The sequence below is a fragment of the Pinus tabuliformis genome, chromosome 2_1 (genome assembly GCF_031772625.1).
Source record: "Pinus tabuliformis cultivar Carrire ecotype Pingquan chromosome 2_1, CPIR1, whole genome shotgun sequence".
In the NCBI taxonomy this organism is placed as follows: domain Eukaryota; kingdom Viridiplantae; phylum Streptophyta; class Pinopsida; order Pinales; family Pinaceae; genus Pinus; species Pinus tabuliformis.
The window spans coordinates 299,332,323-299,346,322 of NC_142299.1; the positions used below are offsets into that span (position 1 = coordinate 299,332,323).

General features: G+C 34.1%; 1 protein-coding gene across 2 annotated transcripts; it reads right to left on the reverse strand.

Moving 5' to 3' along the window:
• Positions 1 to 1,075: 1,075 nt before the first annotated feature.
• Positions 1,076 to 2,345, reverse strand: LOC149199993 (uncharacterized). Of its 2 annotated transcripts, XM_089399493.1 has the most exons (2): positions 2,212 to 2,345; positions 1,078 to 2,011 (listed from the first exon to the last, which is right to left on the reverse strand). In XM_089399493.1, the coding sequence occupies exon 2, from the start codon at positions 1,973 to 1,975 to the stop codon at positions 1,349 to 1,351; it is 627 nt and encodes a 208-aa protein (XP_089255619.1). In that variant the 5' UTR covers positions 1,976 to 2,011; positions 2,212 to 2,345; the 3' UTR covers positions 1,078 to 1,348. The 2 variants fall into 2 exon arrangements, with proteins under 2 accessions (XP_089255620.1, XP_089255619.1); XM_089399494.1 differs by lacking the exon at positions 2,212 to 2,345 and having other exon boundaries at positions 1,076 to 1,975.
• Positions 2,346 to 14,000: the final 11,655 nt, after the last annotated feature.

Sequence of the window (14,000 nt, forward strand, 5' to 3'; positions counted from 1 at the left end):
AGAGTTATCCTGAATAGGCCCTGAATCAAATCCAACTAGTTAGGGGGTCGCCTACGCTTCTAGCCAAGACACAACGGGCCATATACTCAATGAAATTTGAACCTCCATCTCGTCGGTTTCACCCAACGAAACTTACCGTTAAACCCCATATCACTGTATTACCTCTAAGCTCAGAAAAAAATGTAGGGTCAAACGAGGTTGGTATAAAGACACGAGGGCCTTAAACCATTGGGAGATGGACAAAAATGTTGTGTGAGAAAGAATTAGCAGCTAGAAGAAAATTAAGATATTATAACAAGTTCATCAACCCCACCCTAGAAGATCAAAAGTGTCTCTCGATTCTAACTAGCGCAAAGAAGAAAATTAATATAGCCAAGATTAGAACGAACTCTCATGAGCTCCATAGGGAAATGGGTCGTTGGGTGGCTCCTAAAACACTTCGATGGAAAGCATGTGTGATCTTTGTGAGAATATGAACATCAAGGATGAAAATCACTTCCTCTTGGAGTGCCCCACGTACAACCACATTATATCTCAGTCTCATAATCTTTGTTGACTAGTGACCTTCCTAGCATTCTTCGATGTCAAAATTATAGTCTCTCCAAGCTTTTTGAACATAGGAATAAAACCTTAAATCAAACTAAATAATTCTCTTTAGGTCGGATAGACCAAAGTTTGGTCTTAGTGGACGTTAACATCATTGTCATCATAATATTATTATAAAAATAATAAATTTTTATTGTAATAATATTTTTCTTAATATTATTTTTATTATTATATATTTATTAATAATTTATTGATAAATACAAATAAAATTTTAAATATATCAATTAAATTTAATTAATTAAATGTGATTGTGCTAATAATTAATTAAATTTTAATATATATATAATTTTATATATATGATGTTAGTCCTGCTCACACTAATACGTTCACACTAATACGTTACAAAGGATGGAGACCCTCAATTAAATTAAAAACAACCTTTCACTTAAATAGACATTAAGTCAGATATAGTTGGATTGCCACTTAGATCAACCATCTTTATTCTGACATAATCACAATTCCATTTAGAACAAGAAGCTTGAATCAAATTCTATTACAGCCATGAATAGTGCGAAAACTAGTGACAAAGACAGCGACTGAATACATTTAAAACTCTCGTACAAATTCAGTCTCATTGCCACAAATCTTCTCCTCGGTACTCATCAGGAGAATGTTTTCTTAGTCTGGCTCATAAGGACCCCTTGTGAATTTCCTCCACATTGTTGACAGGTTATTTTCATACTAAAGACACTGAAATTGGATCATTTCTAGACACCCATTATGTACCTGGTATTTTTAGGATTTAAGTGGTACCCCTGTCAAGCATCTCTTGGTATTGCACGAAAGTCATCTGGTTCTGCATCTTCAGCTGTTCATAGAATTGGGCTATGAATTCATCGGCCTGCCTGTCGACTTCTTCATCATTATCATCTTCGCTGGATGAGCTCGATATCCTTCGACACAAAGGAGATGACAACGGACTCAGTTTCTGAACAGTAGGCAGATCGTTAGGATCAAGGCAATCGTTGCTAAAATTTTCATTGCTGTAGTCCAAGTTCGGAAAAACAAGAGTATTGGGCTCCTCCTTCTCTTCAACCTGATGTGGATGAATGCATGGAAAGTGCAGAATATGTATCGGAAAATAATGATGTTTTTTCTTGGACGTGTGGAAGATGATGGGGCTGTTGCTGCAGGAAAATTCGTATTCTTGAAGACCAAAGCCGCCATGGTCGTTACCTCTGGAATGATGAAACACTAAATTCCTAATGCTTCTTCCATACATTTTCCCTCGCTCCATCATCAGATGCAGATCCACGAGAATCTTCCGTTTGGAGATGAGACTGCCCTTCCTGATCATGAACAAGGCGATCCGTAACACGTTCCAAAAACGCTTCGCTGAAGCTGGAGTTACAGCAGAATGGACTTCCATTTTTTTTTATTTTCTTTATTTCTGATAAACTCACACCTACACAAGTCCACGGCTTCGCTTAGGTTAATTGAAGATTCCTGTTATAAAGTATTATGTAAATCCTCAGCGTAAAATCTCATTAATAAAAAAAACCAAAAACAAAAACCACAACTACACAAATTATAACCATAACGATATCAACAGCCACAAAATCAATATGAACGAATTCTAATCTGAAACAATTATGCCAAACTTACAGATCTTCGAAAAAAGGAATCTGAAGAAAGAAAATATTATTTTGGGCTTGAACGTTATGTACAGGCTTTCAATGCCTGCGAGGTGTGAAACCTCGCAGAGCAGAGCTAGCAGATGTTAGGGTTTGGGATGCATTCCCACTTTGTATTTAAACGAGAATGAAGAAGATATTAATTGACAGCGAGAAACTTCCAGAGCAAGTCATGGGATACCTTGGTTGGCGTGTGGCATGTGAAGTACCCAGCAAGCAGCTGGCGTATATGATTATGGAAAACAGAACTGTTCGAACAACAGCCTGTTTTCAAACTACTTAAATTGTAAGGAAGCTCTTGGCAGAGGCAATGATTAGGGTTTGGTCCGTATAAAATGGACATCGTTTTAAAAATTGCAAAGCTTTGAATTGTTCCCCAAAACCCTGCACCTTTGTGGAAATAAAAATTATAAAGTTTTGAAATGTACCCAAAAGTCCTGCACATTCACAGAAAGCGTGTTGAAAGTTGGCAGGGTTTATTTTCCAGGCACATAGTTCTTGAGATAACGTGTTAGAAAGACCATACACACCAACCAAATTTCGCTTCCCATCCGGACATAAAACTATTAGCGTGATACGAAATCATAGGTAATAAAAACAATATATCATAGAAACAACTGGAAATTATTAAAAAAGAGTAAATTGTGCGTAAGAAATAAGACTGACAGATCTATATATAGTTTAAACAACTGTTGAAAGTATTAAAAAAAATTAGTATATAAGAAAGGAGAATGACAGATCTATACAATAATCTCATTGTCATATCGTATTGCACTAATTGCTCGGAAATTGAAGATCTCAAAAACTTGTTTTAATGTGAAAAAATAATCTTTATTGAGTTGGTAACCATTTTCAATGACATTTTTATGAATATTTATGATATTTTAAAATATATATGGTTATGTAAATTTAAAAATTATTAATATAAAATAATATATATTTTTCTGAAAAGCTATATTTAAAAGAATTTGATTCCTCGTAATATTTGATAAAATAAATATAAATTAATTTCAAAATATATATATATATATATATATATATATAATAAAAATTACTTAAAAGTTTCATCAAATGTGAGGTTAATAGAAATAAAACAATAAGATTTAATATTAATAAAGTATTAGATATTATTTTGGGATTGAACTGCTTTAATTAAGTCATTCAACTATGACCATTTTCATAATTTTTCATGATTTTCCAATAGTTCACTTAGCACTCATTGCATTGGGTCAATCATCACTTCCTTCGTGGGGGCTTGCACCCAGTGACCATCACTTCCGGGGGACTTGCACCCGGTAACATTGACTTCTTGGGAGATCACCCATCCGAGATCAAGCGGGCTTAACTGTGGAGTTTTCCCCACAATCAAGCCCACTTAGGTTGCTACCTCATTTCCAAAACCTTAACAAGTATTGTGGCTGAAACAATTCAAGTAGAGTTCCTTAATTTAATAAAATAATTTGATGTATATAATAAATAATCTGTGTAAAATTATTGAAGTCTTTTTATTTATTTATTGTTTTTTAGTCATTTTGCTTGCTCATTTACACTATTTTGGTTTCTAAATAAATACATATGGGATCAATTTTCATAATATAATTTTTTCTATTAAATAATGCCCAAAACATTTTTCACTGTATTATTACCACGGAAATTAATATAGCTATTATCAGTAGAGTTAATGCATCTTTCTTTATATCATCACTAAAATCAATGTACTTGTTTTCTCTAAAATATTTTCACAATAGTATGATTATTAATGCACTTTCTTGTTTTGCATTATATTACTCTTTACATCAACGTAACTATTAAGTTTCTATATATCTTATAATTAGTAAAATTAATAATACTACATTATTTTTGAAATAAATAAAATTACTCCAACTTATTTGTTATACTATTTTTTTTTTGGTGAATAATAATTGAATTTCCATTAATAAAAAACAGATAAACCTCAAAACGATGCAAATCACAAAACATAGCGAGAGGTATAAGAGTTGTCCCCACAAAAGCAACTAACAGAGTCATAATTGAAAAGGATGGCGGCAATCATAATTAACACACCACTCCCGAGTTAAGCAAGAAGTGGGGCTACAATAGTAATAAGTGTGCACCTTTTCGACATAGAGGGAACAGACACCACTCTCGAGATAAGCGAGAAGTGGAGCTACAACAATAGAATAAGTGTGCACCTTTGCTACAGTTAAGATGAGATGCACCAACACAACCTTAACCAAGAGAGTAACCGAAACCAAAGGCATAGTGTTGACAACTGGCCAGGATTGTTCCCAAAATGAAAAAACATAGATAAACCGAAACCAACATACTAAGAGGGTATTCCAAGATCATCCTTGTAATCTCCCGTAACACATAAATGAGCCAGACACCTCAAACCAACCCAACCCACCATGACCCAACAGAGAGACAACCACCATCAAACAACATCGCACATTAGCGTGCCATCTGGAACTGCAGAAAGCCCATTAGTATAATCCCTGAAGCTGAAGATACGGTCAACCCAAAAGCAACTGCGTGGAAAGACCCATTGAACCTCCGTACACGATGTCCCATCTAGTAATGGAAAACCTTGATGACAACTTCTACAGTGTTGTAACAACATTATCACAATATCAACGAAAACCTTGATGACAACTTCTACAGTGTTGTAACAACATTATCAAAATATCAAGAAAAGGACATATGAACCCACAATCTAATCATGGTCAGAAGAGATAATGGTCAAGTCCTGAGCATTATCCTCAGTCAGTCACGTCGCCAAAAGTAGAATCTGATACCATAAAAGTCTCCACCCTCTATAATCATGAATCAACATCAGTGAGATAGAAACAAATATTTCATAACATACGTTTAACATCTTCCGACCCAGAAAATAAATTATATTGTTCAACCTGCTTGCCTTTAAATATTAGACACAACCAACAAATATTTCATAACATACTTTTGACATCTTCTGACCCAGAAAATAAATTATATTGTTCAACCTGTTTGTTTTAAATATTAGACAACAAAGTATCCATTTCGTGGTGCAAAGCTAGAGAGTATAAAAATTGTAATTTCTTCTTGCAAAATCTACGAGGGTTCAGAATCTTTTCATTTGCGCAACTAGCCACTGAAGCTCAAAATCAGAATGGTACGGGTGGTCCTTAGTTCTTTTTTGCCTCTAATAAAAAATTTCCCTCTTGATTTCGAAAGGAACAACCTAAAAAAAATGCCCACAAACTGGAATGCAAAAGGACGGGTCCTCTTAACACCAACATTTCCCAAACCACATGTTGTACTGATCATTCATTGGCAAGGGGCCATAGTGACTCTAATATGAGAACAATCAATATAGGTACAGGTACACAATCTACGTCTAGCAAAAAGAAGAAGTGAGGCGGACAACAAACCCTTGCAACCCTGAGCTCATAACCAATAAATCGTCCACTGAAACCATATTTGTTATGCTATTGTTAAAATCTAAACATCAATAAAATCTAAACATATAATGCACCGCGAAAACCTCCATACTTAAATCTAAACATATATTTATTTTGGTGGTAGTCTAATTAAGGTGAGGAATTGTTTAGAAAGTTCTGGAAATTCCTGTTATATTTAGAGAAAATCAGGCAAGGGTTTTTGTAAATGCAAATTATAGTGGTTAAACTTCAAAATTTTAAATGCCCTAGACATTTTTGTTGGTGCTGAATCCATTTCCACTATCAAAAACATGATTCAAACGCTGTATCTACACTATTTTTTGAATTTTTTTTGCAAGCCACTTTTTGTCCGTGTACACAATTCCTCAGCCTCTTTAGACGATTTTTTTTTTTATATATTTAAAAAATATTAACAAGATTTATTTCATATAAATTCAATTAAATTATAATTATTATGTAAATTTAAATATAAAATATGTATTCTAAAATTATTTAATATAAAATTAAGCTATATTATTATCGAGAAAACCCAAATATATAATTTCAACTCATTTTCCTATAAATTCTAAACTCTTTGTTTTGTACATTAGTATACTAGGATAACCGTATAGCCTAATTTAAATAATATATTTTAAATATGTAAATTATTTTAAATTAAATTTAATATCTATCTATCTATATAATTTATTCTTTATTTTAATTTTAATTTTAAGTGGAAGATTCTCTCATGTAATTACTTTATAGTGTATCTGAATATACGCATATTCCTAACCATCATAATAGAGAATTAAGATAACAACTATCTTTATGGTAAGGAATCATGGGGTACTCATATTGATAAACTAAAAAGCGAAAATATATAACTACCCTAATAACCCTCTAAACACTAATATTTAATATTAGTGGACTGCTGACTATGTTGATATGCTGTAAGCGGTTGCATTTCACTTACGTATATATGATCAAAATGGAGCCCTGAAACCACATAAATTTGTAATCACATTGGGGATTGTAATGTTATTCTTGTGCGAGATTTCACCTTTCAATTCTATTTGACATATAAACATGATTTCCTTCATCTAGTTGTGCTTGGTGCTGAGTTTATGGATGGTTCATGCAGGTCTGTTTTCAGCGACTCGTTTGCAGATAAGAATGCAACCAAAAGCCCTATTCTTTCGGTACAAGTAAAAGACCATTCAGTTCCATAGCAATTATCTAAGGCACATATCGCAATTGTATTATTGGAAAGATAGCGGTCTACAAGGATGGGTTATATATATATATATATATATTACAGGAAAGGTCGTGGAGTATTAATACGATAATATTAGCAAGTTTAAAATCCTTGTCACGCTACCATGCCAAACTTTCGAAACTTTGTCGTTGAAGGTCTCGGCGAATCACACTTCATACCACCATTGAGCATGTGTAGACCAACAAGAGAGTTATTATATAGGAGAAATAAGAGAATTGAGTTTGGTGACTTCTGCCGTTGAGCAGATCACAACATGAATTAAACGTTCTCACCCTCTAATCGTAGACGAAAGAAACCTGAGGACTTTTTGCCAATTGACACACTGATTTTCGCAATGTAATCAATCTGAGGCACTGAAAGTTTTAAAAAACTTTTAAGATAAGGAGCTTGGTAAGGTTATTGCACTACATGGTTCAATTCTAGTTTCGCTATTGACCAGATAACTATAACGGTATTCTGCAAAGTAGTTATTATGATTCAATGGTTGGAAGAATTATTGGACTTCTATGGAATCCGTAATTTCCACGGTGAACATCCTAGTTATAGGTTTGGAACTTTTACCAACACTTGAGGGTTTTGGTGTAAGGGAAAACCTTTTCATGGTATCAGCGCCTGTACCCAGGTTCGATTCACCCGAGTTTGGAAGAATCACCACACCTCTATGGAATCTATTTCCACCCTGAAGATCCTAGTTACTAGTTTGGAACATTTACCAACACCTGTGTATATCTAAAACCTCTTCATGATATCTGGACCCAGGTTCTATTCAGTCAAGTTGAGACCTTCAAATTTTAGTATTATGGAAAACCTCTTCATCAATTAAATATATTGATAATTGCCCACCTTAATCCCTTTTAAACAACGTTTAACTCAACGATTTGATCCAATTGCTTTTCACGACTGGTTAGTGTTACACAGTCTGTGACATGATAGATTGAAAATCTGGAAAGACAGGAATAATCATAAATTGATCTTAAATGTATACGTTTTGCACTAAAGAGTGGTTGTACATCACTTTTATCAATTAAATATATTGAAAAGGATTTCTAGAAACAATTAGATGCAAAGAAAAATATATATTTAACAGGTCTATGTCCAACTGTTATTTGACCGTGTCATTAGTAAATAACTTAATTTGTTATTTGACCATGTCAGCCGTAAATAACTTAATTTACTCAAGTAACTAAAGTACATTAGTTAGAGTAATTACATTATTTTAACATTTTTTAAAATTATGATCATAAATGTTTTAATATTTATAAATTTAGATTATATTTATATTTAGTTTAGATCTATATTAATTTGGATTTATCAAAGGTCAAAAAAAGAATTTTTCACTTTAAAAGAGGTTTGCATTTAAGAGCCTTAATCCTTCTTAGTCTTAATTCTCTTAGTGGTTGATAGATCCAGAGTTAAGATGGAACTAGGCTAGTTTAACTTCCCCTTTAGATAAGCTATATGCCACATGAATCATTTTTATTTTTATTTTTATAAAGTTATTTTATTTTGTTATTTTTACTTTTGCTTTTACTTTTTTTTTGGACCAAATTAAAATCTTTATATTATATTAATTTTTTTATTCAATTCAATTTTTATTTTATTTAATTTTAATTTTTTTATTTTTTATTACATAACAACATCTCTACTATACTCCATTGGACAGAGTTTTCAACAGAAAAATAAAAAATAACTATAAAAGCATATCAATCAATCACTAATTTAACTTAAAATATTCTAAATATCTATCAACATTATTTACAGTCACTTATAAATTAATATGTATTATCTATATATTTGGTCTTTTATTTAACAAGATGATTTTGACTAGCTGAATTGTTATCACTCTGAATTAGAGTTGGTCATGCATATCCATGGTTAATATCATCCAATATTCTTTATAACCACAATGCTCAACATGATATAGATTTTTCTAATGAAATATTTACATTGAGATGTTTCCCAGATTGTCATGAAATTGCACCTAATCCCAGATGAAAATTGTGAAGTTCTCTTTCTATTATTTTGGATACCTTGAAAATTACTAAATACTCAAAAAAAAAATTATGTTCAGTGTTTCAATATAAAATATGATATCTTCTTGTTCTTGAACATATGTCAAAATTAATTTTCCAACTTCACATTGCAACTCTTTACGGGTGTTTCCATAAACCTAGAAATCAAGTTAACTACAAAATGAGGATCTACATTTCAACCATTTCTTCACTGAGTTTTGTTCTTATTGTTACTGGTGTGGGTGTTTCTTTATAATTCATCATTTTAAATAATTTAAGACATCCGATGCATATTTTGTTTTACATATAAATATTTTATAATCTTATTAATTACGTCGTAACACGTTTCCCTTTGAAATGAATTGCCCCAGCTAATGACGTGTCTTATTGTTGATCATGGATTTGTAGTGTTAGACGATTAAACGAAATTTGATCATTGATCCCGACCATCATTAAATACCAATTTAATTTAATTTGAATCGGTTTCGAAAATATTTGGATTGTCTGTTGGGATCTCTACCTGCAGCGGCTTCTCTGAGGCTTCGATCAGATCAAGAGGCGTAGCAGCCAGATGAAAAGTTCCTATTCGCAATGGACGTTTTCTTGACATTGGCGGCAAGCCCGCAGACAGCGTGGTGTCATGGATACCCATCACCCCTCCTATGTAATTTTGTAATTTTGTCGATGGCTGCAACTCTGCAACCACATCCAGTCATTCTAGTTTTTCGATTCCTATTCTAAAGACCACATTCTACAGTTCTAATTAGTTCTAATCGTCCAAATGATGGGCAGTTTCGAGGTTCGGTCCCGTCTGACAAAAGGAAGCACAAAATGACTGAAAGACATCGGCGTAAAGAAATGAATTCTCTCATTTCAATTCTGAAATATTTGCTCCCAGGTGAAAATATTCAGGTATGTAATTCTTTGACTGATCACAGGGGTTTTCTCCAGTAGAGACGTCAACAGTACTCTCTTGGGTTTTATTTTCATGAGGGTATGCATCCTGTGAGTTGATTTTGGTAAAATGAAGTCATTGAAATACCGCTCCAGTTGCCCAATTCCCATGGTATTTCTCCATTGAAATGTTTATTCGATAGATCAACCTAAATAAGACTGTCCCTGCTCATTGCAAGTTGTTTTGGTATAGCGCCTTCAAACATATTAGTGGTAAGGTAGAGGTGTGCCAAGCTCTGTAGCCTGCCTAAACTTGCTGGCAGTTTTCCATTCAGTTGATTGTGATGGAGATACAAATTTGAGAGGCGACGACAATTTGTTATGGAAGCGGGTATTGTCTCTGATACATGAAAAATGGTGTGGTGCCTTGAATTGAATATAAAACAATCTGGGTTGGTTCTACAGTTCCGAAAAATCAGAGCAGGCGTTTTTATTACTATTCAATTCAAGAAGAAATGACTAGATATTGAAAACCCTTGTTTTTAATTTATGGGCTCTGATTGATGTTTGGAGTGTCATGTTCTCTGATTTTTCCCCTTGTAGATCATGCAGAAATGCTTTTGCTATTTTTTCATTTGACGGGCATTTTAAATAATTAGGCTTCCTCTTATGCTGAGGGAGTATCAACCACCCACAAGTTCAGTCATCATGTCGTTTTATCAGAAATCAAAATTTGGTACAAATTGACGAAATATGTAGCCTGGATCATGGTCTGCAGAGGAACCAGAATGATCACATCCCACTGGCTATGTTGTATGCTGAGCATCACCAGACTCTACAACGTGATGATCTGAAATTTGTAAGTGGTCGCGTCCGAAGACGTGGTGAGAATGCGTGTGCCTAAAATAAACATAGTATTATGTTTAAGCCCTCAGGGAAAACTCATAATCAAATGAAAAGAAAATAGCACTCATTCCTAGGAGGTCAGCCCTCTTAGTATTGCTCTAGGATGACTATGCGTAGCCATGGAATTTCATAATGATTTCTTTAAATGGTGAAACTTCTTTAGAACCACTATGTCTATTTAGAGCTAGGTAACTAGTTCTTACCATATAAAGGCCACAGGAAGTCTGTTTTTTCCAATGAGTTGAATTGCCTCAATTGAAAATTCCTCCAAGAAGACGTAGAGGAGGTAATATGATCACAGCATGGTCCTCTACGACGGAATGGAAACTAAGTGGGGCCTATTCCTCTCTACAGATTGGGTCTCCAAATACAAGTTTACTTCTGGGTAATTATTGTGAAAGGGCAATGTCTAGTGGTTCTACGACTGTTGTCATGAATATCAGTGTAATATCTGTAGTAGCAGTGGCCATGCAATCATCGTTCATTGTAGGGAGTAAAAAAATAATATATGCAGTTTTCATTGTACTCAAGAGAGTTTTCAAGGTGACCACCTCTTTGAGGAGCAAATTGAAACATCTCCAATCGAAGTATTTGTAAAACATGGATGGAAACTCCCTCAAATCCTTGGAAGGGAAATCATATTATGTCTTTCTATAATAGATTGAGCACTTAAAAAAGATAAAATTCTCTTCAGTCTCTGCCTTCCATAAGGGTCAAAAGCTTACATACCCATTCCTCACAATAAATGTGATGGATAGTCTTTGCTTTCTACTTTTGAGAACATGCCCTGACGTTGAGGATCATCGAGAAGAACTATATGGCTAGCATGGATTTGAAGGATCTTCTCGAAGTGTGAAGTCAACATAAGACCAAGAAGCCTAAAATGGGCAACCTAAAAATTAGAATGGAGCTTTTTAGATATCATTCCTGATAATGACATCTTCGGGGGGTGAAGAGAATGGGGAGGTTGAAGATGAGAGAATATGCAACCACATTTAGCTCCCATGCCTCTTTTGAATGGATGTGAGATATTCCAATCGCGATTAATCAGAGTAGTTGCGATTAAGAGTACAAAGGTATTATCGTCACTGTTATAGATAACATTCAATCCAAAAATACGAAAAGAGGGAGAAGATAGTAGACAATGATTCTAAATATTATGTTCATTGGTCAATGGGAATTTCTAATTGCAAATGTCTATTCTTAAAGGGGAGGGATGAAGGAAGGCATGGTTATGTCAGCTCACTGTTGAGGTTAGCTGGTGAACTTGTTCACGTCAATCAGGTAGAGATCAAACCTCTCGTTTTTGACGATAATGTTCCTCCATCATCTGGTCCACCAAATGAGGGAATTGCTTTTGAGACTTGAGTTGGTCTTTGAGAAACCACTTGCTAGTTCAATGGAGTTGTCCTTGTCTTCAAATCTAGTGTATTTATTGCATGTTGTTCTTGGTTCATTCTCCCTGACTTGTAGAATGGTGTCTTTCTCAAAAGGTTGATACATCTAACATTGATGGTTCAAAACAATTAGTTTATCCACACTGAACAAAATGGAAGAATGACTATGTATTGTGATAGATCCAATTTGAAGGCACTTTTACCACTTTGCTTCAGAATTTGAAATAGTCCATATTAGTTTGTTTTCAATTTAAAATTCTATCCCTTCATCCATTATTTTCCTTTGGATTAATATTATGGTTGACTCATTGCTTATCAAGAGATTCCTTATGCTTCTGAGTCTTCTACAATGCCCACTTCCACCCATCGATGCATTTTGTTGATATGCTTGATGAACTTTTCAGCTTGTCATTGAGTAACTTTCTTTTGTTGTTTCTACCATCTAGCCAAAGTACTTTCTACTCTGGAATCTCATGCATGCCTCAAAGCTGAAAGGTCAATTTATTAGTGGAGCGATGGATCAATCTATTCTATGCTAAAAATATAAGAATTGATCATCTTCTATCGTCAAATGTTGATGGCCGTACATTCTTAGCAATCACACTACAGTCGTATAAGGTCCTATTGGCCACTTATATTTTTTCATGTGTTGGAATTTAGAAGATGAAGGTTGTGCCCCTTTTCAAATTGGTGTTTATTAATGGTCATAATGCATTTCCAAAGATTTCATAGAATTTTGTTGTTTCTGTCATATTTAGTGGGTGTTAGTAGTTTGAAATTCACTCAAACATGCTTGAAAAATAGGTGTGCAGTTTGTTGCCTTAGTATGGTCTTCGTACATTGCCAAAGTATAGTTGTTTTTCTTCCAGGCATTTGGCCCCATGATATAGTGTTATTGGCATGGGATTACATACATGTCTACTAATATAATAGCTCTTTCTGTAAATGCCTCCTTTTAAACTTGATTAGAAATTTTTAACATTACCATAAAATGACTCACTATGTTTGAAAGTGTTTCCAGCCTCATTAGACTTCATATGGAGGAAATAGAATTTCATAACCCATTCAAAATTTAGCAGACTTAACAGTTTTTTGGATTTCAGGATCAACAGGATTGTGGCATTTCCCTAGATTATATCATGTATGAGGATGGGTGATTGGCATCTAATCAAGAGCACCAAGCCCTATATGTATCCCAGTGTTTGGTGTTGATTGTTGAACCCTTTTGCCATGGACTTAGCAAAGGTGTACCCTTCACTCAAGTCAAAATCATTGATCACGCATGTTAAGCTTTCTCTACCATATTATAAGGCTTGGATTAAGACGTTTGATCAAAATTGGGCAGTGTTGACTAATATCCCTAAAGAATTGAACTAGAGGCAAAAACTAGACAAGAGGAGAGGAATCTAGATTCTAGATGGTTGATTCTTAAATAATTAATCATTGATGTACAATGGATGCCATATTTATCTTGATTTATGTACAAATATGCATATTTTCATATCTTCTACAACTAATTTGGCATTTTGGGTTTTTTTAATATAAATGCAAATATATAATATATACACACGCACACGTCGCTTCGCTTCTGACAATTTTTGGAAAATAACACTTCTGACGCTTTACTTCCAAAAAACAGACCCGCTTCATCCCTGCTTTGAGCAACATTGCTCAAGGGCAAACCATTAACCTGATGCACTTCCTTTGGCTAAGTTACTGCTATGACATGGGCATACTTTGGTCAAAATCACCCAGACTTTCACCTTGCCCAGTCTGCTTCCTGCCATTGGAGAAGTTGAGGCCTCGTGCATGGTTTGATATACATCCATTGTTTAACATTAAAATCTACTAATGCA

Excerpts from the sequence above, each read along its gene's own strand:
- LOC149199993 (XM_089399494.1), bottom strand. The coding sequence starts at position 1,975 with ATGGAAGTCCATTCTGCTGTAACTCCAGCTTCAGCGAAGCGTTTTTGG.